Raw genomic sequence first — 24,496 nt, 5'->3', positions numbered from 1 at the left:
GGGGATGGGGAGTCGTAAAAACAAGTCAACATTTTTTGCTCAAATCAAACAAAATACTGTACCTTCCTTTCACATTTCTTCCAAGGCTGTCATATCTGATACTGGACCTGCAGCGCAGCGGGTTCAATTTCTTCTTCTTTAAGTTAGTGTTAAATGGGTTTTGGAAATAAAAATAAAATAAAATAAGACTTGTCATGTTTTAAGCAGTTAGATTGTTTGAGTGACTTAGATTAGTTAAAATGCGGGAAGTCTAAATACAAAGGCTCGCAATTCGTTAATTAACAATGTGACAATAACTCAATCATTTATGGAGAAATATAGTTATAGAAGTACGCCTGGCTATATACCAGACTGGGATTCTTTGCCGACCTTATGATAGATATAATTGTATTTCATATGGGCTATTTAATCATGTTTATGAGAATTTATGAATTACCCACTTCCCTGGGATGCCTCAAAATTTGTTGGAGAATGCTAGCAGCATTTTTTATAACATTCTCCTTTCTCTTGATGACACGTATTATTTCTTTGTCATTAATTACATTAAAAAATATTAATTATATTTTCATATCTGCCCTTGATAAAAAATTAAAGCTTTTATACAAGTCTTGGCTCTTTTGGAGTGGCAGAGAGAGAAGGGAGGTCGCCATCGGGTTGGGGTGGATGGTGGATGGGAAGGGGTTGGGTCTACTTCCTGGGTTGTTTGTTTTTCGTTTTATGTTTTGTTTTTGTTTTTAATTTGGTCCTAACAATGTCAAGTGTCAATACATTTAAGGCTAAAGGTAAATTTAGAAAACCAAAAATTAGTTGCCTTATACATTAATTACATTATTTTAAGTGTAACAAAAATGACACATGTCATTAAAAAAAGAGAAAAGATTCAAAAAAAATTATCAAAGAGAATATGGTTAGCATTCTCCAAATTTATTAATACAACTGCAATTGCAGCCCTATGGAGTCATTTTTGATGTAACAATACATGATTGATTTGATATCATAGTGTCATTTCTGATGTAAGAGACCCAAACTTCTTTCAAAAACCTAACTTTAACCTCACCCCTGTACCTGTAAAGGAGTTGCAAATGAATGGTCATTCTTAGATCTCAACCATCGCAACAAATTTATGAAAGACTCGTTAAAGTGTTTTATATGACTTTAGATTGGTCCCAGAGCCCCCCGTGGTTGAGGGCATCCCCATTCAATTGAAGGCTAGTAAGATTTTAGAAGAGCTAGGTATAATATTGTGGCCCTTTCATAAATTGGTCCAACTAATTTTGACAGCATTTTTCCTTTTTTCGTGTATCATTATGACTTTATTGAATTCAAAGAGACGAATTAGCAGCTCATAACTAATAACACTAATATTGTCTATAACTTTAATCACATATAAAGCTCAGTAGGTATTATATTTTATCACAAAAGACCTCGGTGATATTAGTAATTGAATTATTCATTATATATTTTATTTTATTTAGTTAAATTTTCAATGTGGAATTTATATTCTTTAACATACCTGCATTGGGTGGGAAATAATTTGTTACGAATTTCTTTACTGTTAATCCCTCAACTCAATAAATATTTTTATTTTCTAAAAAGCAAAAAAAAAAAAAAATCGGTAAAGCCAAAAAACAAAACTTTATTTGTAGTACATAATTGTCTTTATCCCACCACAACGTTGTTCTTTTCAATCTTACATTTTATTTATTGTGATAATTTAAAAAATCACATGGATTTTGTATAGTTTATTCAAATATATAGAAACTACACTTTGATTTGGAATATAAAGCTCGAGAAATATAATTTATTCTTTAATTTACAGCTTTATAATTTATTTTTAATTATAATAAATTATTATAAAAATTTATAACATAATAACGTATATACATGCAACCAGAACACACAAATAATTGGAGGTATAATAATTTATCTTTGATATTAACGCCTTGATATACACAACCAACCCTCCACTGCCAAGCCCTGCCTGGCATATACATATATAATTCACACCTGGCAAAAATACTAACCTATAATAAGAATAGCAAAAAGTGTTATTTCCATTCGATGAAAATTTATTTCCACACCTAAACCTAGTGAAGGAGAAACATTTATGGGTCCCAACGTCTACCGTGAAGCCCATAATTGCAACCTCAACTACACCAGCAACTTGTTTATAAGTATATCTGCTACCCTCTTTCATCAACCCACACACTTTCCTCTTCAAACTTCATAGCCAGCTCCCTGGTTGATCAACATCAACATCATCAACCATGGCAGCTGAGTTGGGGAAGAAGGAGGAAATATTGAAGGTGAAAGTCACTAACAAAACCCATGTGAAGCCCAACAAAAAGATAGGTAAGAAAGAATGCCAGCTGGTCACATTTGACCTCCCCTACCTGGCTTTTTACTACAACCAGAAGTTACTGTTTTACAAGGGGGCTGAGTTTGAGGAAATGGTGAAGAAGCTGAAGGAGGGTTTGGAGGTGGTTCTGGTGGAGTTTTATCAGCTGGCTGGGAAGCTTGGGAAAGATGAGGAGGGAGTCTTTAGGGTTGAGTATGGTGATGAGATGGAGGGTGTGGAGGTTGTGGAGGCTGCATCAGAAGAGATCAGCATAGCTGATCTGGCAGTTGAGGAAGGCACCAGTGCTTTGAAGGACTTCATACCTTACAATGGGGTCTTGAACTTGGAGGGCATTCACAGGCCTTTGCTGGCACTGCAGGTAAAATTCATCACTCATTAATTAATACTAGCTATCTACTCTGATTAACTTCAATAAATAATCAATGGATTAATGACATCGGTAATCACAGCATCTAATTAATCTTTAGCTCAACAAAATCTAATTAAAGTAGTAAAGTCTAAAGTGGATGGGACCCAAGAAACATTTTACATGTCCATTTTGCAGACGTTCTGGGTAGGTGCGTGTGCGCCTGTGAAGCTTTTTCATGCATGATTGAAGATTCCTATTTTTTTGAGATTCTTTTTTTTTTTTTTTCTCTCACGGTACAAGCGATACTCGAACTTGAATTCGAAAAGACGAACAAACTGACCTAACTCACATATCTATTTTTTTAAGATCTAAACTCCTGCGTATGTTCGATTTCCTATCTTGAATAATCAATGATGTTTGATACTTTTTTTTAACTGTTTATTATGAACCATGGATCGCTTGCCTTTTCATCATTTGAACCCTTTTAACCGTTGATTTGGATTTGGGGTCATTCCACGCAGTTAACCAAGCTGAAGGATGGATTGGCAATAGGGTGCGCCTTCAACCATGCGATCCTAGACGGCACCTCCACGTGGCACTTCATGAGCTCGTGGGCGGAGGCCTGCAATGGGTCCAAATCTATTTCAGCCCAACCCTTCCTGGACCGCACCCAAGCCCGAAACACGCGCGTGAAGCTCGATCTTTCTCCGCCTCCATCCAAAGGCGACGCGTCGTCCAACGCCAAAGCGGACCCGAACCTAAGGGAGAGAGTGTTCAAGTTTTCGGAAGCAGCCATCGACAAGATCAAGTCAACAGTCAACGCAAACGCACCATCGGACGGCTCAAAACCATTCTCCACATTCCAATCCCTCTCCGTCCACATCTGGCGCCACGTCACCAAGGCGCGCCACCTGAAACCCGAAGACTACACTGTCTTCACCGTCTTCGCGGACTGCCGAAAACGGGTCGACCCGCCCATGCCCGATACCTACTTCGGGAACCTAATTCAGGCGGTCTTCACTGTGACGGCAGCAGGGTTGCTGTCGGCGAACCCGCCGGAGTTCGGAGCTTCGATGATCCAGAAGGCGATCGAAGCGCACAACTCGAAAGCCATTGACGAGCGCAACAAGGAGTGGGAGAGCTCGCCGAAGATTTTTGAGTTCAAGGACGCGGGAGTGAACTGCGTGGCAGTGGGGAGCTCACCGAGGTTCCGGGTTTATGAGGTGGATTTCGGGTGGGGAAAACCGGAGGGGGTGAGAAGCGGGTCGAACAATAGGTTTGATGGGATGGTGTATCTGTACCAGGGGAAGAGCGGTGGGAGGAGCATTGATGTGGAGATTAGCTTGGAGGCTCCGACTATGGAGAAGCTGGAGAAAGACGAGAGCTTTGTTCCGATTGGCAACTAGTTAAGTTTAAGGTGGAAGATGGAGATTGATGGAGCTAATGAAATTGGTTTGGCGTGTGAGTCTAGTTGAGGCATGCTTAATAATAATAATCACTGGAGTCGCATGCGAACCAATTGTAGCAAGCATATGCTTTGTTTTTGGGTTTGTTTCTTTAATCTGGATTGGATCTCCCGATGCAGTGCAGACTTGCTTGCAGTAGCATATATAATTGTTAAAGGGTTGTGATTTGGACTTGGAAATTAATGATGGGCTATGTTATTTTCATATTTTGGATGGATGTTTGGTGTGTGAATCTCATCTTAAGTTTATTTAGTCAGTATTTTTTCCAGTGTTGTACCAAGTATGTCTGTAGACTGTATCACTTCACTGTTGTATTTCTCATTTGGTAGCTCGGTTTGGATTGATTTTGTAAGTCTCTCGTAATGATGAGATTTATAAGACACGATGTGTTAAATTGTTGTCCAATTTAATAAATCAAGACTTGTGTGTATGAGTTAACTAAACATAACGTAATAATTTAATTTCATATAAATAGTTGAGTTGAATCATAAAATCACTTGCTAGTTATTCATATAAACTCTTAAATTCGTTTTCATCCAATTGGAAATTTCAGTGGGCTTTAATCCAATCCAACACTCCAGTTTTCGAATATGATCAGCAGTAGGCAGTCTCTTCTGTCTTCTTATATGGTAGCCTAGCCAGTCTTTTTTAGAATGGTTGAATAGAGCCTCCCTTCTGTCTCCCAGTTTGTCGTCTTATATGGTAGCCAGTGTTTTTTAGAATGGTTGAACAGAGCCTCCTTTCTGTCTCCCAGTCTGTCTTATAAGAAGATAGTAGTAGGTCAGTTGTAGGTTTTGTTAGTCCACAAAAGAGTTGATTGCAGAATGCGATTAATCTCTTTTGCGTTCACGGTGGTAAATACATCTCCATAGGCATGTTTTGTAGATTTGTCTCAGTAGTCTAGTCTGTAACTCTGCATTAGACTGGGCTTGAAATATACTGTCAGTCCATTGATGTAAAATACATGCTCAAAACCAAAATTTCAGTGTAATGATTTTCAAATATGAGGAGAAGACACTGACCCCCAAAAAAAAAATTGGAGGAAGACAATTTTTCCAGAACTTTTGAACTTTTGTCAGAAGATATTGGAATCTACACCCTGCTGAAGTGCTCTGTACTTAGAGGATTAGAGGGCATAGATTCATCAAAACAAAGTCTCCTTTGAAGTATGTTGGTTTTAGTTCTCACTTACATATTGAAGTATGTCTAAGTCTCACATATGTGCTAAAATATGCTTGCAGGGGTGCATGATTCCTTCTGGACTCATGCATGTGATGTGGACCAAATGAACGAGATACTTGGGGAAAAATTTGTGGAGTTTTATAGCATGCCGATACTTGAAAATGTAAGTGAACTATGTCCTGTTTCCCTTCCTGAAATTGGGTCTCCTCATAAATTCATATCTTTCTCTGGCTTGTTTAGAAGCAAGTTGGGTGGAATGACTTGTATTTGACACAAAGATTTCTCAAGGCTACTTAAGTTCGTTTTGATGTCTCCTCACAACAAGATGGTTTAGAACTTACAAATGCGTCTTCATTGTAGAAAACTTTTGCATTGGAAGACTGTATTCAGCTTCTCCCTAATTTTTACTTTATGATATAATGAAATGGTCAAACTGCTTCTAATTGTTTGAGAACTTGCATTTAGAAAGTTGCTTTACACGCATTTTATATGTAGACCTGAATTAAACTATTTGTTTATTTTCATTGATATCTTGATAGCCCTGCCTCTTCCCCGTTGCTTGAAAGTTTCCTCCACTCCCAGGAAAGCAGGCCAACTTTGAGCTTTTTAAGAGTTCATTTGGATAGGGGCAGGTTCTGGAAGCCTAAAAGGTTCCTATTGTGAAAAGTGAAAGGACAAATTTTGATTCCCATGGTAAGCAAGTCTGTGATTCTGATGGCGTGGTTATCATCTTCAGTGTTAATGATCTGGCTCTATTTAGAAGCGACCCATGTACAGTAAAGGAGACGCTTCTATAGTATAGCCGAGCGACTATACTTTAAAGAAATGGTATAGCCGAACGGCTATACGCTGTGTCACCAAATTTTTTGAAGAAATGGTATAGCCGGGCGGCTATACTAATTTTTAAGAAATTTAAAAGAAATAGTATAGCCGGTCGGCTATACTCGGTTGAAAAAGATATAGTATAGCCGCACGGCTATACAAGGGTTTTCCATTTTTGTTAAAAATAGTATAGCCGTTCGGCTATATTTGTTTTTTAAATTTTTTTTAAAAGTTTCACTAAAACACCCAAAATAGTGAAATTATAAAAAAACCCAACACCCAAAACACTTTATAAACACACCCAAAACTCATCATTACACACACTCAAAACCCATTTATAGTTGCTTTGGGGTTGATTTTGGGTGTGTTTCTCTTGGGTTTTTTTATAAATACCTTATTTATAAAAATTTTATTTAGAAGCAATAGTATAGCCGACCGGCTATACCAGGGTTTTCTAATTTTTTTAAAAAGAAATAGTATAGCCGCGAGACTAAACCAAAAAAACCAATCACAATCAATCACTAATCTGAGAAGAAGATTTCATGATCTTTCCTCTCTTGGCAAATTCCAAAACAGCTCCATGAAATGAGCTCAACCTAGAAGAAGGTACAGAAGCTATGAGTATAGGCAGTATCGCAGCAATCCAAGCTGTTCTGAGCAACCCGACAAGAACCACCTCCATTTTAGCAAAAACCCAGATCAGAACAGAGCTTAAAGAGTTGAAAAAGGCTAGTCCCTCTGCCAAAGGAAAGCAATAGCTCAACTGGGTCTTCAAGAGCAAACATTCTTATATATAGACCAAGTTTAGAGTATACTAATATCAACTAAAACAAAACTCTAAAGTGCGCACCTCCAGATGAGCAGGTAAGTTCCAAGAATATCATAACATTCTAAGCCTGTATTCTTTTGCAACTTCCTTGTTATCTGCAATTTTTAAGTGGTTTCAGTTTTTGTTTTATTGATATGATGAACAACTCTATCCAGGTGCCTATATCACACAACGACGACAACGTTTATTGAAAGGAGTTATTGATGCTTGTGTATGTCTGGGTGGCTTTTCTTATTGTTCAGATTGGTAAGGGAAGTTATTTTACTCTCTAGTTCTGTACAACTAAAGAAGCTTTTCTAGGAACTCATCTATTCGCATACCGGACCTTAAAATGCTCTCCAAAGGATACAATCATCACTAGCAATGCAATCAAGTTCCATCTTTCTAATACCTCTGCATTTGCTTCTAAAGCACCATGATTTTAACTTTTGTTACTGAATTATTGGGTCCTGAACTCCTTGCTGGTAACATTAACAACCAGAGTAGTAAGATTTCTTTCACGGACACTATGGAAACACATAACTATATACACTCAAGCATACATAAAAAGAATGATGTCCAGTTGAACATAAATATTATCATTTCGTAGGTACCAATTGCAGTCTCCGTTACGCTCTTTGAAGCCAAATTCTTATGCAAAGGCACCAGGGTGATTGCATCCAAAGGAAAGGAAATCACAAACTGGAAGTTGCATCAGATTTTTCCTTACTGCAGCTGTGGGATAGTAGCTGGTATGGTGGGTAGCCTACTTGGGCTGGGAGGCGGTTTCATCTTGGGACCCCTTTTTCTTGAATTGGGAATTCCTCCGTAGGTATAGTTCAACGCAAGACAAAATTCACTCTATTCTTTTTGTCAGTCAGAAAATCTTGTCAAGAAATTCTTGGCAAGGAAAAATCACTGAAGAGGTTTGGATCCAAAATTCCTTGATCATTGGTTTTGATCCCAAGTCTTCCACTGCCATTTCCAAGTGTTAGTAATCAGTATTAATCTTTCTTTTAACTTGTTAACTTAATCTTAATGTATTCAGTTTAGACAGAATTAAAGAACTATATGCCATCCTATTGGTCATGCAGGTATGATAATGGGTGCTTCAGTTTCAACTGTACACATCAATTTGAGACATAGGCACCCAAAACTGGACATGCCCCTTATAGATTATGATCTGGCATTTCTCTTTCAGTCAATGCTCATGCTGGGCATCAGCATAGGAGTTGGCTTCAACGTCAAAATGCTCATGCTGGGCATCAGCATAGGAGTTGCCTTCAACGTCATGTTCACAACTGGATGGTCACATTTCTACTTATTATTCTCTTCTTAGGGAATAACATTTTGACCACAATTTATTTGTTATTTGTTACTTATTAGTGGTTACTTTAGTGATTTCATAATGCAGAATCCATTTAATGTTGTATTTTCTGAAGCCTAGGCCCTTCTATCTCGCCCAGGCCCTTTTCTGAACCCTAAACATAACACGCAACCTCTCTTCTTCTTCAATCTCATCGTCGTCTCTCTCTCTCTCTCGCCTCATAGCACCATAGTCATCTTGTCCCAGAACTTGGAGTTCCAAAATGGCCTTTTCTTTCTTCTAGGCGCCAGCGCCCGCCTAGACCGCCTAGACCTCCTATTGCCCGCCTAGCCCCCGCCTAGCCTGCCTAGCGCCCGCCTAGCCCATGTTTTCAGATATGAGTGACAGTGTATTCAAGGATTTAACTTTTAAAGAAGATTTCCGAGAATTGGAAAAGAAAGAGATGATGCTTACATTGTTCCTACAACCTTTGGGTTTATTAGCACCATGATTTTAACTGTATCTGAACTTTGTGCAGACATATACTCAAACTTGCTCCACCAGTGAGTTTGATCTCTCTTAAACACAGTAGTTAATGCATCTCCAGCAAGAACACACACGCATATATATATATATATATATAGAGAGAGAGAGAGAGAGAGAGAGAGAGAGAGAGAGCGTAAAGGGAATATAACTTTTACGTCTAATTTTAGGGTATTTTGACTTGTTCCAATAAGATTTTATGATTCTTCCTTTCATATTTACTGTTGTGGTATTTTGACTTTGACATATGTATTTTGGTTGTTCAGGAGATCAAGTTTGGTTGGAAAATTGTAGTTGGCTCAATGGTTGGATTCTTTGGTGCAGCATTGGGTAGTGTGGGAGGTGTTGGGGGTGGAGGCAATGCTTGCCTTGATCATTGGTTTTGATCCCAAGTCTTCCACTGCCATTTCTAAGTGTCAGTAATCACTACTTTTCCTTTTAATCTTTTCTTTTAACTTGTTAATTTAATCCTAATGTATTCAATTTAGACAGAATTGAAGAACTGTATGCCATCCTATTTGTAATGCAGGTACGATAATGGGTGCTGCAGGTTCAACAGTATACTTCAATTCGAGACTTAGGCACCCAACACTGGACATGCCTCTTTATAGATTATGATCTGGCATTGCTCTTTCAGCCAATGCTCATGCTAGGCATCAGCATAGGAGTTGCCTTCAATGTCATGTTCGCCAACTGGATGGTCACAGTTCTACTTATCATTCTCTTCTTAGGTAATAACATTTTGAACACAAATTCCTTATTTACTTTGAATACTCCCAATAATCTTATTAGATATTCTTCTGAGTACTGGCAGGTACAACAGCAAAAGCTTTAATGAAGGGCATAGAAACATGGAAGAAAGAGACAATGATGAAGAAGGTAAGGTTTTCACTTAACTATTTCCTGAACTATCAATGAATATGGTCTGTTACCAATCCAATAACAAGGAATTTGAGGTTTCACATGACTTTCAGGAAGCAGAAAAGCAGTTGGAATCGGAGTCCATACCTGGCAGTGAGTGCTTATCCAAGCAAACATTCTTATATATAGACCAAGTTTAGAGTATACTAATATCAACTAAAGGAAAACTCTAAAGTGCGCATCTCCTATTAGTTGCAGATGGTTCTGGAAAAGACTATAAACTGCTACCTAGTGGTCCAGCTTCATTGCCAGATGAGCAGGTAAGTTCCAAGAATATCAAAACATTCTAAGCCTGTATTCTTTTGCAACTTCTTTGTTATCTGGCAATTTTTAAGTGGTTTTAGTTTTTGTTCTAGTGATACGATGAACAGTTCTATCCAGGTGCCTATATCACACAACATTTACTGGAAAGAGTTAATGACGCTTGTGTATGTCTGGGTGGCTTTTCTCGGTTTTTACTAATTTTTTTGAAAGAAATAGTATAGCCGCGCGGTTATACTGGTTTTCCACTAATTTTTTTTAATAAAGAAATAGGTTGGTGGCTACACTTTTTTGATTTACTCTATTTATATACTCCTTTTAGTTATAAAAGGAGTGTAGATAAAATAGAGGTGGAAATCTACACTTTGCAAAATGTTTTAAAGAAACAGTATAGCCTGGCGGCGATATTTGAGTTTTTATTTTTATTTTTAAAATAGTATAGCCGATCGGCTATACTAGGTTTTTTCAATCACTAGCCTGAGAAGAAGATTTCATGATCTTTCCTCTCTTGGCAAATTCCAAAACAGTTCCATGAAATGAGCTCAACCTAGAAGAAGGTACAGAAGCTTTGAGTATAGGCTGTATTGCTGCAATCCAAGTTGTTCTGAGCAACCCAACAGGTAACAAAGAGCAGTTGGTAACATTTAGAGATAGTTGCTACCGCTTATACCAACATAGGCTTAATTATTTGAATATGTCAAATGATATGAGTACATATGCTCTGACTATTAGAAGTATATTACATTTTCTACGGAATATACATTCCCAATAATCTTATTAGATATTCTGAGTTCTGGCTGGTACAGCAACAAAAGCTTTAATGAAAGACATATAAACATGGAAGAGACGATGATGAAGAAGGTAAGATTTTCACATGACTTTCAGGAAGCAGAAAAGCAGTTGGAATTGGAGTCCAAATGCGGCAATGAGTGTATATGGACCAAGTTTAGAGATTATGCACTAATATGAACTAAAAGAAAACTCTAAAGCGCACATCTCCTTTTTGTTGCAGATGGTTTCATTGCAAGATGAGCAGGTCAGTTCCAAGTTCTTGGTTATCTGCAATTTTGAAGTTGTTTCAGATTATGTCTTATTGAATTTGTGAACAACCCTATCCAGGTACCTATATCACACAACATTTACTGGAAGGAGTTATCGATACTTGTGTATGTCTCGGTGGCTTTTCTTATTGTTGACTATGTAGTTCTGTATAACTAAATAAGCTTTTCAAAAGATAAGATCATCACTAGAAATGCAGTCAAGTTCGATCTTTCTAATTCCTCTGTCTTTGCAAGGGACGCACTATTGCTTTGAATTTTGTTACTGAATGAATCTATCTGAATCTTTATGCAGACATCTCTAGCAATGTAGTCAAGTTCGGTCGTTAGGTTTGCTATGGTCACACATCACATCAAAAACATTATTACTCATATGAATGCCCTAAAAACCATGAAAGGAAATTATAAAGCTGTCCGGAGGACTATAAGCTGATTATGGGTGCACTTGGATTGAAATTAAACTTTAGAATTGTTTGCCTAAGCTTTAGATTGGTTTTTCTAATTTTTTTTCTAAAAAGAAACAGTATAGCCGTCTGGCTATACTCGATTTTTCTCTGTTTTTCTATTGGTTTTTTAAATTTTTTAAAAAGAAATATTATAGCGGGCCGGCTGTACCCGGTTTTTAAGTTTCATTTAGAAGAAATAGTATAGTTGATCGGATATACTTCTTTTTATAATTTTTTGGAAAAAGAAATAGTATAGCCGATCGGCTCTACTGGGTTTTTGTATTTTTTTTAAAAAGAAATCGTATAGCCGATCGGCTATACTCGGAAAGAAATAGTATAGCCGCGAAACTAAACCAATCACAATCAAGCACTAACCTGAGAAGAAGATTTCATGATCTTCCCTCCCTCGGCAAATCCAAAACCGCTCCATGAAATGAGCTCAGCCTAGGAGAAGGTACAGAAGCGTTGTGTATCCATGAAGAGAGGGATCATTTTAGCTGCAGAAGCTCGAAGGTGTAAGTATGTGTGAGGCAGGAGAAGCTTTGATACCTTGAAACCAACAAAATTCTAGATATGTATAATTGTTATGCTAAGAAGATAAAAATCATTGACCAAAAAAAGAAGAAGATACAAATCATTACAACTTTTTAGAACATTTTTGCTGGTATATTTTTCTTAGATGACAACAGAAATAGAACATTAGAGATAACTATGCATAAAATATCCCAATACAATTATGAGATCATGCAACCCTAAGCATAACCAGATTGGTCAATGTATAATGAAACAGTAAAGTGGACAAACCCAAAATCCAAGTAGGCAAGTTTTGTTAATGAGCATACATGCAAGGGTGAAGCACTAGTCATACGCAACGTGAGCATACAATGCAAGGGTTCATTTCATAGTACCAGTCATAGCCACTGTCAAAGTAGATAAGTTCAGTTCATGCGCATACAAGAGGGAAGTAAGGGTTCACAGGACTATTCATACCTATAGCACCGCCATCTTTGCCAAGCACAACACCTATGCGAATAAGTGCTAACTTCACATCCTTACTTACTTTTAGGGCGGTTGCTTCCCATTCTCTACAAACCTGAAGGTTGCATTTTAGTTTAAGATGAGGATGAAATGTTGAGCTCAAAAGAACAAGCAGAAGTCATATTTCTTCATGCATTGGAAGTCATTTGTTAGTAATAAAAAGTGAAAATATATTGCAGAATGTAGCCAAACTGAGAATATGTTCACGGTTTGAAGGTTGATTGTTCTATTCATAATAACAGTACACTCCATTGACTATGAGCTCTATACTCCGTTTTTCTAATTTATTTTTAAAGAAATAGTATAGCCGTTTGTCTATACTCGGTTTTTTCTTAAAAAAATTTCAAATAAATAGTATAGCCGTTGGGCTATACTCAGTTTTTTCTATTTTTTAAATTAGTATAGCCGAGCGGCTGTACTGGGCTCTTTTTTTTTTAAAAAAATAATTTATAAAATAAATACTATAACCTAACGGCTATACTCTGTTTTTATACTTTTTTTTTAATAGAAATAGTATAGCCGGCGGCTATACTCGGTTTTTGTTATTATTTTTTTTAAAAGAAATCGTACAGCCGACCGGCTATACTCGTTTTTTTAAAAAAAAAAGAAAGAAAAAGAAATAGTAGCAGTTCGGCCATACTCGATTTTTTCAAATTGTTTTTAAAGAAGTTCTCTAATTTGGAACAATTTTTTTGGAGGCAAGAGAGGCAGACAGAAGGCAGTAAGGCCGTTGGAGCTGATTTTGTGAAGTTCATCTAAATGGTGCAAAAATCATGTATTGTTTCTTCCAATATATTTAATTTTTTTAGAGGGAAAGTCATACTTTCATTAACCCAAACAGATCAATACATATATAAAAGGTATACCCGCGCTGTTAAACTCGGTTTTTTAAATTATATTTAAAAAGAAATAGTATAGCCGCTCGGCTATACTCGGTTTTAATTTTTTTTTTAAAGAAATAGTATAACCTCCGTTTTTTTAATTTTATTTAAAAGAAATTGTATAGTCACTCGGTTATACTCTGTTTTTCTATTCTTTTCTTTTTTAAAGAAATAGTATAGCCTCGAGACTAAACCAAAATAAAAAACAATCACAATCAATCATGTTAAGCAATCAATCACTACCCTGAGAAGAATATTTCATGATCTTCCCTCTCTTGGCAAATCCCAATAGATAGTAGTTAATTATTTTGTGGACTTTTTTTTTATAAAAAAAAGTATACAAAATTAGTTTGTGTAAATCCAAGTCTCGAACCAAAAACCTTAGTTTCCGAACTTGTTACACAACCTTTCTCGAGCCTCGAACCTTAACCATAAGCCTACTAAGGAGTAGATGCTTTCTCTTCTTTTCCAATGTGGGACTCAAGTTCATGTCATCCTTTTAAGTTTGTTGCTCTTTTAACTCCAGAAACAATGTCTTATATTCTATCAATGAGAGCTCTCTCAAATGTATCTAATGCTCGAGCTCTCTCTAATGTATATAATGCTATCTCTCTTTTTCATTTTTTGTTTATAACCTTTTTTATTGAGCGATAATATATTAAACTCATACACATAACACATATACTAGGACTCGAACTCGAAACCTTGCATGAAAGAGTAATTACTCCAAACCATAATCCAAAATATCGATAATATCAACGAAATATCGAGGATATTATCTTTTTTTCAGATCAATGATATTTTGGAACGTATCTATACACATATTGTATAAATATCGATAATATCGAAAAATATTGATGTCGATAATTTCTCTTATACTTCAGCAATATTTGGCAAAAATATCATTATAATATCGATAATATTGAGATGATTAAGACAATGACAAAATTGAAGAGTTATTTACACTGACACCTCATGAGGTTTCTTGTGTTTTCACAAAATCTCATCATGTCTCAAAAATTACACAATTATCCCCCGAGGTTTCAATTTGTTTTCACAAAACCCTTTTCTTGATTGCTTGTCCATAAATTGATGATTTCATTGAAACAAAACTTATACAAATGACAAAATTAACCTCAATGAAGTATATACAATCTAATCTTAAAGACCAACTTTGTCATTTGGAGAATTTTTGTTGTATAAAATCATCAATTTTTGGATGAAAAATCAATGAAAATGAGTTGTGAAAACAATTTCAAACCTCAGAGGGTGTTTTTGTGATTTCTAAGACCTCAAGGAGTTTTGTGAAAAAGTTGAACACTTCAGGAGGTGTTAGTGTAAATAACTTAAATTTGAACCTTATAAGATCTCTATGTGGTACTAAGTCACTTCATGTATCTCTTCATACAATGTATATAGTGTAAAATATTGTAGTAAATCATTATAAATAAATGATTATGGTGCGTTTAATCTTCTTTCATTAATTACTACATATTTCTACACTGGCAGTATTTGTTAGCTTGTTATAAAATAAACTCAAATAAGTTAAACCCATCACGCAATGCATTTTTTTCCAATTTTTTGTGAGAAAGTAATAGATAATTGGCTAAATAAATATCTTCCAAAGTTTCAAGAAATTTTTTCAAGTTTTTCATACAATTTTCGTAGTTTTTATTTAATTTTTATCGATATTGATAATATTCAGATGTTTCTATAAATTTTTTTTCATGTTTTTGAATTACCGATATTTCAAAATCATCGATATTTTAGGCATTACTCCAAAACACTACACCAGTGGGTCATTTGCTATTACAAACATAAGGGGTAGGTAGACAATTCCTACCTATATTTACAAATTATAAAAAATCAAAATGCAAAATGAAAATATTTGAAGTCCCACCAAAGGGGTTGTTGACTACACGTAAAGTATTAAAGGCGGGTACTATACTATTGGGTTGTACATGTAATAATAATAATTTTTTATATAGAAAAAGGTAATAGTAATATTACATGTACCAATATGACCACACAAAAAAAAAAATACATGTACCAATTAAATATATTACAAACATAAGACGAGATTAACATAAAATATATTACAAACAAATGAATAATTCTACTACAAAAATTAAATTAAATTGGAAAAAGTTTAAAATTTTAATTATAATAAAATAAATAGTGAATTATTATTAGATTATAGATTGCAACAGGTCTCTCTAATTAACACTAATATTTGACAGTAGGCGATTGGGTGGTAAAGTTGCGGTCGAACCGGAGTTTAGGGCTTACAGAAGAATCCAGAGTCTCTTTTCGCATCGCACACTCACACTACACCACCACCACCAGCGTATCATTGCCTTCTTCCCAAATCCGACAATTTGAGTTTAGGGCTTTGCTTTGTAGTAATATAAGCATACGTCTGAGAGCCTTTATACGCTATCAAATTTGCAATCCAGTTGAGACTCAAAGGTGGGCGGACTTTTCCTCGGGTAAGTCAGATTCAGCTTTAAGGGAATTTGGAAATTTGATATTCTGATTTCCTAGTTTCTTCCATGTGTGATATTCGGGCATATATGGTATTGGATTACAATGTCAGCGTCAAACCCCAGGGTCTTTAGGGTTTTAGGTGGATTGGTTGCCTTTGAATTTATGGTCTTAGCTTGCAATTTTATCTTCGTCGTGTTGTTGTATTATGCTAAACACTTGGAATTAGAAGCTTTTCAAGTTGGATTCATGGTTCATAGTGTGTTTATGCTAAAATGAATTGGGTTTTCTGTTCTTCTCTGAGGTCTTTCTTTAAACTTGCTTTTAATTACTTTGTTATTACCCAAAAAAACTTGAATTGGCTTGATGGTATTTCAGTTTAAATGCTGGTCAAGCTACTTGAATTGGGCTAAGGGTTATAGTTGTTCATCCGAAACTCTGTTCATTTTTGTTGTTTTTGGATTCATTGACTTCTCTTGCTATTCTCTTTTAAATCTGGATCCAGGATCATTTGGTCATAGGCTTTCCAGTATCTGCTCCGGATGTAATAAGCACATCAAGTAAATCAGAAATGATAATAACTATTATGTTTTTTTAATTTGAAGGCCTTAGGATTTAGATGGACTCTCCTGAACGTAGTCGGAGTCATGTGAAACGAGAAGTAGAGGATAGCTCAAATTTGAAGAGTGATAGGGCCGGAGAAGATGAAGAGTGGGAGGGCAGTGATAAGAGGAAGCACAGGTCAAGCAGATCAAGAAAATCTGGTAATGGAGAAGACACAGGAGCACAAGATAGCAGTGGCAGAAGAAGAAATTATGGGGACAGAAGTGAGAGCCGAAAAAGATCTGGTGGCTCTAGCAATGCAGATAGTGATGAAGATGATTATGACTCAAGAAAAGAGTCACGCTCTAAGCAGATGAAGAAAAAACAAGAAGAGAGCAGTTTGGAAAAGTTAAGCAGTTGGTATCAGGATGGGGAATTAGAGAACAAGCAAGATGGTGGAGATAAATTGGGGGGTAGAGGACCAATTCGAGGGGAAGAAAATGATAGAAGGAAAATGAGCTCAAAGCTAACACAGCATGAGAATTCTCAGAGTAAAAGTAAGAGCAAAGAAGAAAGGTCCCATGATGGAGAGCTTGAAAAGGTACTGGAAAGAGATTCCAGGCCTTCAGAAAAGAAGGAAAGCAGCCGAGAGAAGACTCATGGATCTTCTGAACAGATGAGGAACTCGAGAAGAAGATGGGATGAATCAGATGGTGGAAGGAAAGCAGAAGAAAGTCATCACGAAAGATCCGATTCAAGAAGCAATAAGCTTTCTGATCTTAAGTATGAGAAACCCAGCGAGAGTAAAATCAAGGGTTTAGATTCAAACAGCGACAGGGGTACCAAATCTAACAACAGAGAAGAGAGAAAAGCTGATGGGGAGAAGAGTAAGGGTAAAAGTAGGCCAGAAACACTTGAAGAAGATAATAGGGCTAGTCCTGCCTCTCGTGAAGACAGATCAGGCAGGGAGAAAACTGAAAAGCATAGACAGCAGAAAACTCCCACTGGTCGGGATGTGGCTGAAAGCAGGGAGAGGTCTTTGAATGCTGATGAAGAATCAAATGTGGGGATGAAAGAGAAGGGTGCTAGAGAAGTAGGAAGTACCACCAGGTCGAGGACACCTGAGAGGAGTGGGAGGCGTTATCAGGATTCAGAATACTTTGAGATGGATTGTGACAGAAATTTTAATCTCAAGCGGAAGGAACTGGAAAAAGATGGTTATAGGGATGATCGACCTAAAGGCAGAGATGATAGCTGGAGTGACAGGAATAGGGATCGGGAAGGTTCCAAAGAGAACTGGAAAAGAAGGCAACCTAGCAGTAATGAAAAAGATTCCAAGAATGGGGATATCATTTATGATCACGGTAGGGAGTGGGAGCTGCCAAGACACGGTCGTGAGAGGGCCGATAATGAAAGGCCACACGGTCGGTCTGGTAATAGGAAAGATGGAAGCCGAGGCGAAGCTGTGAAAACCTCATCAAATTTTGGAATTTCAAATGAAAATTACGATGTGATCGAGATCCAAACTAAGCCTATAGATTATGGAAGAGCAGAATCAGCATCCAACTTTGCTAGGAGAACTGAAGTAGGTCCGCAATCTGATGGGAAATCAGCACCAAGTGATGAAGAGTGGGCATATATGCAGGATGACAGGACACGAAGGAGTGATATGCATGGATCTGGACTGCCAAGGGAAGATTCAAAGGAAAGATATACAGATGATATTACCTCCTTGCGAGATCAGAATTCTTGGAGGGAGGACTTTGATTCCCATGGAGGGAAGGGAAGAGGACAGAAAGGTTCTATGCCTGGGCGTGGTGCTGGTGGCCAAAATTCTGGTGGTGGTTCACAGCCTCCATATGGAAGTTCGGAGCCAGGACCTTTTAATAGGAATGCTCCACAAGGAGTAAAAGGGGGTAGAGTTGGCAGAGGAGGAAGGGGTAGGCTTACTGGAAGAGACAGCCAACAGGTAGGAATCCCACTTCCAATAATGGGATCACCATTTGGACCTCTTGGAATGCCTCCACCTGGACCCATGCAGCCACTTACACCTAGCATGTCACCTGCTCCAGGTCCACCAATGAACCCTGGTGTCTTCATTCCACCATTTCCTCCTCCCGTGTGGCCTGGTGCTCGGGGAGTTGACATGAATATGTTAGCTGTCCCACCTGGTCTCTCCTCGGTCTCTCCTGGATCTTCAGGTCCGAGATTTCCTCCTAATATGGGGACTCCGACAAATGCTGCCATGTTTTTTAACCAATCTGGCCATGGAAGAGGAGTTCCTCCAAGCATATCCGGCCCTGCTTTTAATGCAGCTGGACCAATGGGAAGAGGAACTCTGGGTGATAAAAATCCAGGTGGCTGGGTTCCTCATAAAAGTAGTGGACCTCCTGGTAAAGCTCCTTCTAGAGGAGAGCAGAATGATTACTCTCAAAATTTTGTCGATACTGGTATGCGACCCCAGAATTTCATCAGGGAGCTAGAGCTTACAAATGTTGTGGAGGACTACCCCAAGCTTAGGGAGCTTATACAGAAAAAGGATGAGATTGTGGCTAAAGCTGCTTCACATCCCATGTATTACAAATGTGACCTGAAAGAGTTTGAGCTATCCCCAGAGTTCTTTGGAACCAAGTTTGATGTCATTCTTGTGGATCCACCTTGGGAGGAATATGTTCATCGTGCTCCTGGTGTTGCTGACCATACGGAGTACTGGACGTTTGAAGAAATAATGAATCTTAAGATTGAGGTAATCTGGATGCAAATAATTGTTTTCTCCTTTAAAAAAGAAGACTAGATATGGGCATCCATATATGTCAGCTTATGTAAAACTTGCTGCTAAGTTACTTTTCATCTCTCAACTTCATAGTGGCAAATATTAAAGCAATTATATTAATAGATGTTTCGTATGATAATAATAGTAGTCTTGTATCACTAAACATAAAATGCATTTTTATGTACTTATTGTATTAGACATAATTCATATGCCGTATAGTTCTTGTCTTTACATGCTTCCTCTTACCTTTCGCTCAATAATTGAACTTTTGTCCTTTGTGCTCACAGGCAATAGCAGACACACCTTCTTTCATTTTCCTTTGGGTGGGCGATGGCATGGGTCTTGAGCAGGGCCGTCAATGTCTAAAAAAGGTGTTTAACCAGGACCTCTGGATTAGATTATAAACACAACTTTTGGTTACCTTTATTTCTGTAATTTGATCTTGGATAATATTTTTGCATAAACAAATTGTGCTTATCTACATCTAATCAATGTGATCCTGCAGTGGGGATTTCGTAGGTGCGAAGATATATGTTGGGTGAAGACGAACAAAACTAATGCGACTCCTGGTTTACGGCATGATGCTCATACTTTGTTTCAGCACTCAAAGGTTGGTGTAATTTTTCTATTTTGAATGTCCCATCTTCATCCCATTACCCGTCCCCCAAAAAAAAAAAAAAATCTATTTAGTAAATTGATTGATTTTATAAATGATTTGTTATCTTCCCAATACAATGAAGGAACATTGCTTGATGGGAATAAAAGGCACCGTTCGTCGCAGCACTGATGGCCATATAATCCACGCCAACATTGATACCGATGTTATAATAGCTGAGGAACCCCCATACGGTTAGTAACTGTATCAATAACCCTCGGTTTGCAGTGGTGTGAGTTTTTATCTCAATGTTTCCGTAGTCAGGTGTCATGATGTGTTGTGAGCTGGTTGGGAGATAGAGTTTGCTCTTGTGAATGTGTTTAAAACGAGATTAGACGTTTATTGTTAGTGTTTTTGAAAACAAAACACAAGCTGTTTCAAATTTTTTTACAAGCAAAATAACTCATCATTTTTAGCAGCTGTTTATACCTGTTCATGATGAATATGTTTCTCTTGTTATTTCTGATATGTTTTAGAGATTAAGCGGGTTTTGTCAAAATAGTAATGGCATGCATAAATTGTGACAGAATCATCTGTGTAGCAAAATTTTGCTTTAGCTGTAAACACATATAAAGCAGAATCTTATCCTTGTACAATCAACAAAATGAGAAATGAGGGAGAAAAAAAAGATATTATCATACATTATGCTCAGTTCCAAAACTGCCCTATGATACTATTTCATTTGCATCTGGATCAATGAAATGAGCGCTGATTATGCTATATATGATGCCATTGGAATTGCAGGTTCAACCCAAAAGCCTGAGGATATGTACAGGATTATTGAGCACTTTGCCCTTGGCCGCAGGAGGCTTGAACTCTTTGGTGAAGACCACAATATTCGGTCTGGTTGGCTGACTGCTGGAAAAGGACTATCCTCATCAAATTTCAATGCCGAGGTAAAAGAACTTAGCTCAAATTCTTTTTATAACTGAAAGTACAGAACCACAGTCGTTGAGTGCACCAGCTCCTCTGTTTATTCAAGTGGCTGATCATTTAGGCTTAACCATTGAGTTCAGTGGATTTGAATATGATAACTGAAAAACTCCTAGTGATTAGAGGATAATTGGGATGAAAATGGTGGTTTTTGTTTCTATTTTTTAAAATAGAAATGAATTCTTTTGAGAGGGAAACAGCAAAATGGCAGAGAAACAGGCTGATAAATGACATCAAACCCATCACGCTATTGTCAAATCATGAGTTATTCATTGGGATTGACTTCTCTTGGTGCTCACTGTTTAATCAACTATTCATTTGTCCATGCATGCGCAGAAAGTAGGTTTAGAAGCTTTTAATTATATCACTGCATCAATCTTGTTCCCTTTTTTCAAACATAAAATTGGTTTCTTGATTTATACGCTGCTAAATGAATACGGGTGATGTCCAGGCCTATCTCAGGAACTTTGCTGACAAGGACGGAAAAGTTTGGCAAGGAGGGGGTGGACGAAATCCACCTCCAGAGGCACCTCATCTTGTTGTGACAACCCCCGACATAGAGGCCCTTCGGCCCAAATCTCCAATGAAAAACCAGCAGCAACTGCAGCAGCAGAATTCAGCATCCATTTCTCTGACCACCGCAAATTCCTCCAACAGAAGGCCGGCTGGAAATTCACCACAAAATCCAACTGCTCTATGTATTAACCAAGAGGCTTCAAGTTCCAATCCCTCAACGCCAGCTCCTTGGGCTTCACAATTGGAGGGGTTTAAAGGGCGAGAGGGCAACAATTTGCCGTCAGATGATAAGGTTTTTGATATGTATGGGTACAGTGGACAAGCAAATGGAGACTTTATAGATTTTGAGTCTCACAGACACATGAATTTGTTGTAACAAAATGTTCAGTATTTGAAGTTTTTGCTCTTGTAATTCTTTTTCCCTCTTATACAAATGGAAAGAATGCGCTGCTCTTGTGCGTGCATCGTGATTTAGCTTTATCATCAAATTTGAAGTTGAACAATGGTAAAACCAGAAATGAAAGACCAAAATGTCATTATCTAAAAATATATGGCATATCGGCATCAGTATTGGTCAAAATCATACTCTGATGAGATCACAGACATCCTGAGGTTGCCATGTTTGTACTCTTAATTATACAGAAATTCTAAGGACTTCTCTAGTGTCATTGACAAAAATTGTGAAAGAACAATATGATTGGGATTTCTCAGCTTCATTCATCCTTGTCAGGCTTCATATCTCAATTTTAACACACGCAAAAATGGGCAGGGATCCTGCTATCCATTTTTAATGTGCTAGGTCTTATGCCTCACTTTGAGGTTGTTGAGTCGAAGGAGTTCTAGCAGCAGTTTCTTCAACGGTAGCTGTTACCAAATGTATGCATACAACATCATCAAATGAGATCATCAAAGACAGAGGGAGGGAGAGAGCGAAAGGGATTGATTTAAGGACGACTAACCTTGAGATGGAGTTTGAGGTTCAAGTTGACTTTCCACTGGAGTAGATGTCTGCCCCTGATTTTGGGCAGCAGCTGCTTTTAGCTGCTCCTCTGTGATTTTTAGGTACTCTTCGCTGGTGTATGCTCTGCTTGGTGACGGAGCCCCATCTGCACCAGACAATTGACAGTTCGAGATTTCTTAAAGTGACACAGAAACTATCTCATGGGGCGCAAGGTTATGATCTGTATAATCATACATTGAATCAAACAGCCACAGCCACAACATGATTCAGTTAAAAATAATGACTACATAAATAGCGAATATTTTTCTCTGTAAGAAGCATGTGTTACCCATATGAAAGATGTATGGGCAAAAAAGTAAGGGGGATATAGATTAGAACTGGCTCAAAATTTCCCAGCGCCTGGTTACTCCTATTTGTGTTCTTTTCTAGTATTCATTCATATTCTAAAAACTTCCATAATGTGTCAGAACGATTAACCAGTAATCACTTATACAAGAACTTCTTTCAATAAATAAAAAAGGAAGTCAAAGATAAATGTAACGGTTACTGGCATCTCCAGTCGTGGTTTTTGCATCAATCACTTACTTGGTTCGGCCGTGGTTTCTGCATCTCCAGTCGTGGCAGTTGATGTAGGGGTTGAAGTAGTGGCATCTGATGAAGGGGTTGAAGTAGTGGCATCTGATGAAGGGGTTGCAGCCGTGGCAGCTGATGAAGGGGTTGAAGTAGTGGCATCTGATGAAGGGGTTGAAGTAGTGGCCATTTTGTTGGCATTGTATGTGTCTATTGCTGAAGGTGAAATGTCATCAAGACCAATCTCCTTTTCAAGGGTGCTCTTGAATTCCCTAGAAACGTCCTGCACGCAGATGTACATGCAACATTGATAGCCTTCTCACAAGACCATAAATATACATTTAAAAGAAAGTTAATATTACTCACCTGAAGTTCTCTAATGGTGGGTTGAAAAGCACGCAAAGTCTTCCCTAAATTCCGAGCAACCTGCATGTAGATAAATAATTACTCTGGGATGCCAAAAGATCAGTTAAGCAACAAAGATTATTGTTTTCTTTCTAAAGCTTGAAATCCTAAGCTCCCAAGGCCATCATTACTTCTGTCATTGAGTTTTGGCCAACAACAATTCTGTGAGGGGTTCATATACCAACCAAATTTACTTAGTTCGTAGAATTTACCCCTACTACTTAAAAGTTAAAACTGAGAGAACACAGGCATCCATATGAGAAATTAAGTCCAGCTATTCTGATGATGTTAACAAAAGACTAGCAAGCACTCTCACACAAGAACTTGAACTTGAGATCAAAACGTCCAGCTATACATAACATGCCACTCACCTCAGCAAGACCTTTGGGACCAAAAACCAACAAAGCCACTACCCCAATAACCAGAGCCTCAGGAGCTCCAACCCCAAACAGAGATGCATAAACCACCATACCCTTATGCCTTCCCTTCCTCTCTGCACCAACAAATCACAAATGAGCTGAAATGACTAAAGACAGCAAACAAATAAAGAAAACACGAGCAACCCGAATGATTAAAAGTACCTAATTTTAAAGATTTCGGCGTGAATGAGATACCCAGATGCTTCAAGCCACTCCATGGTGAGAAAGGACTGAGACCCAGTGGAGGAAACACAGAACAAGGTTGAAATTTTGTGCCTCTGGGAGCTGATGCTGGTGAACACACAAATGTAGCAGCAGTAATAGCCGAGGCCATGACCATCAATTCAAGAATTTTGATATTTTCCGATTCATGAGTTCTGGTCAGAGTCCAAAATTATAACGACCAGAAGCATTAGATGTGTTTTCAGATTTCGAGCATTTCTGGGTAAGCCCCAACCTGGGCTTTGTAGCCCAATTGAAAAGGATCAAATACAGTAAATCATTTCAAAGGGTGGGCCTTTATTTATCTTTGTTAGTCAATTTCAACACTGCTCTTTGCCAAAGTTCAATAACCAGTCAGCCCAATAATGATGTGACAATTGGGCTCCAAATGTTGTTGGTGTGTTCTTCTTTTGGAGGCACATAATTGATGTATTAAAAATCCCACAAAAATCATGCAAACCCTTCATCCAAACTCCAAAAAGCAATATATGATCTTGAATTCTTGATAATAATAATAACCAACCTACCATGATGTGCCTGTGATGAAAAAGAAAAAACCTTTTCATTCAAACTGT

The 24,496-nt window shown here is 37.6% G+C and overlaps 3 protein-coding genes and 1 pseudogene across 5 annotated transcripts; 3 read left to right on the top strand and 1 right to left on the bottom strand.

Annotated features, from left to right (window-relative positions):
• The first annotated feature begins 2,184 nt into the window (after positions 1–2,184).
• PEL3 (HXXXD-type acyl-transferase family protein) lies at positions 2,185–4,391 on the top strand. The gene is made up of 2 exons (XM_008235973.3): positions 2,185–2,717; positions 3,230–4,391. Exons 1-2 carry the CDS (start codon positions 2,268–2,270, stop codon positions 4,112–4,114), a joined length of 1,335 nt encoding a protein of 444 aa, XP_008234195.2. The 5' UTR covers positions 2,185–2,267; the 3' UTR covers positions 4,115–4,391.
• Positions 4,392–8,088: 3,697 nt separating this feature from the next.
• LOC148917518 (sulfite exporter TauE/SafE family protein 3-like) lies at positions 8,089–11,371 on the top strand (annotated as a pseudogene). The gene is made up of 9 exons (XR_016127012.1): positions 8,089–8,279; positions 8,831–8,855; positions 9,102–9,250; positions 9,365–9,566; positions 9,650–9,714; positions 9,810–9,849; positions 9,949–10,184; positions 10,545–11,053; positions 11,137–11,371. The product of XR_016127012.1 is annotated as a sulfite exporter TauE/SafE family protein 3-like (transcript).
• A 4,318-nt stretch (positions 11,372–15,689) lies between these two features.
• On the top strand, positions 15,690–21,824 carry EMB1691 (Methyltransferase MT-A70 family protein). Of its 2 annotated transcripts, none has more exons than XM_008235975.2 (7): positions 15,690–15,929; positions 16,530–19,213; positions 19,528–19,611; positions 19,746–19,850; positions 19,981–20,089; positions 20,640–20,791; positions 21,280–21,824. In XM_008235975.2, the coding sequence occupies exons 2-7, from the start codon at positions 16,544–16,546 to the stop codon at positions 21,718–21,720; spliced, it is 3,561 nt and encodes a 1,186-aa protein (XP_008234197.2). In that variant the 5' UTR covers positions 15,690–15,929; positions 16,530–16,543; the 3' UTR covers positions 21,721–21,824. The 2 variants fall into 2 exon arrangements, with proteins under 2 accessions (XP_008234197.2, XP_088908032.1); XM_089051906.1 differs by having other exon boundaries at positions 15,790–15,929; positions 16,430–19,213.
• A 26-nt stretch (positions 21,825–21,850) lies between these two features.
• Positions 21,851–24,192, bottom strand: HCF106 (Bacterial sec-independent translocation protein mttA/Hcf106). The gene is made up of 6 exons (XM_008235976.3): positions 23,862–24,192; positions 23,652–23,773; positions 23,242–23,301; positions 22,891–23,158; positions 22,304–22,450; positions 21,851–22,208 (listed from the first exon to the last, which is right to left on the bottom strand). Exons 1-6 carry the CDS (start codon positions 24,037–24,039, stop codon positions 22,147–22,149), a joined length of 837 nt encoding a protein of 278 aa, XP_008234198.2. The 5' UTR covers positions 24,040–24,192; the 3' UTR covers positions 21,851–22,146.
• Between the last annotated feature and the right edge of the window lie 304 nt (positions 24,193–24,496).

Source organism: Prunus mume, linkage group LG5 (assembly GCF_029339155.1).
Source record: "Prunus mume cultivar Tortuosa linkage group LG5, ASM2933915v1, whole genome shotgun sequence".
Classification (NCBI taxonomy): domain Eukaryota; kingdom Viridiplantae; phylum Streptophyta; class Magnoliopsida; order Rosales; family Rosaceae; genus Prunus; species Prunus mume.
Note: the sequence above shows the minus strand (reverse complement) of the source record. Positions and strands in the feature narration are given on the sequence as shown.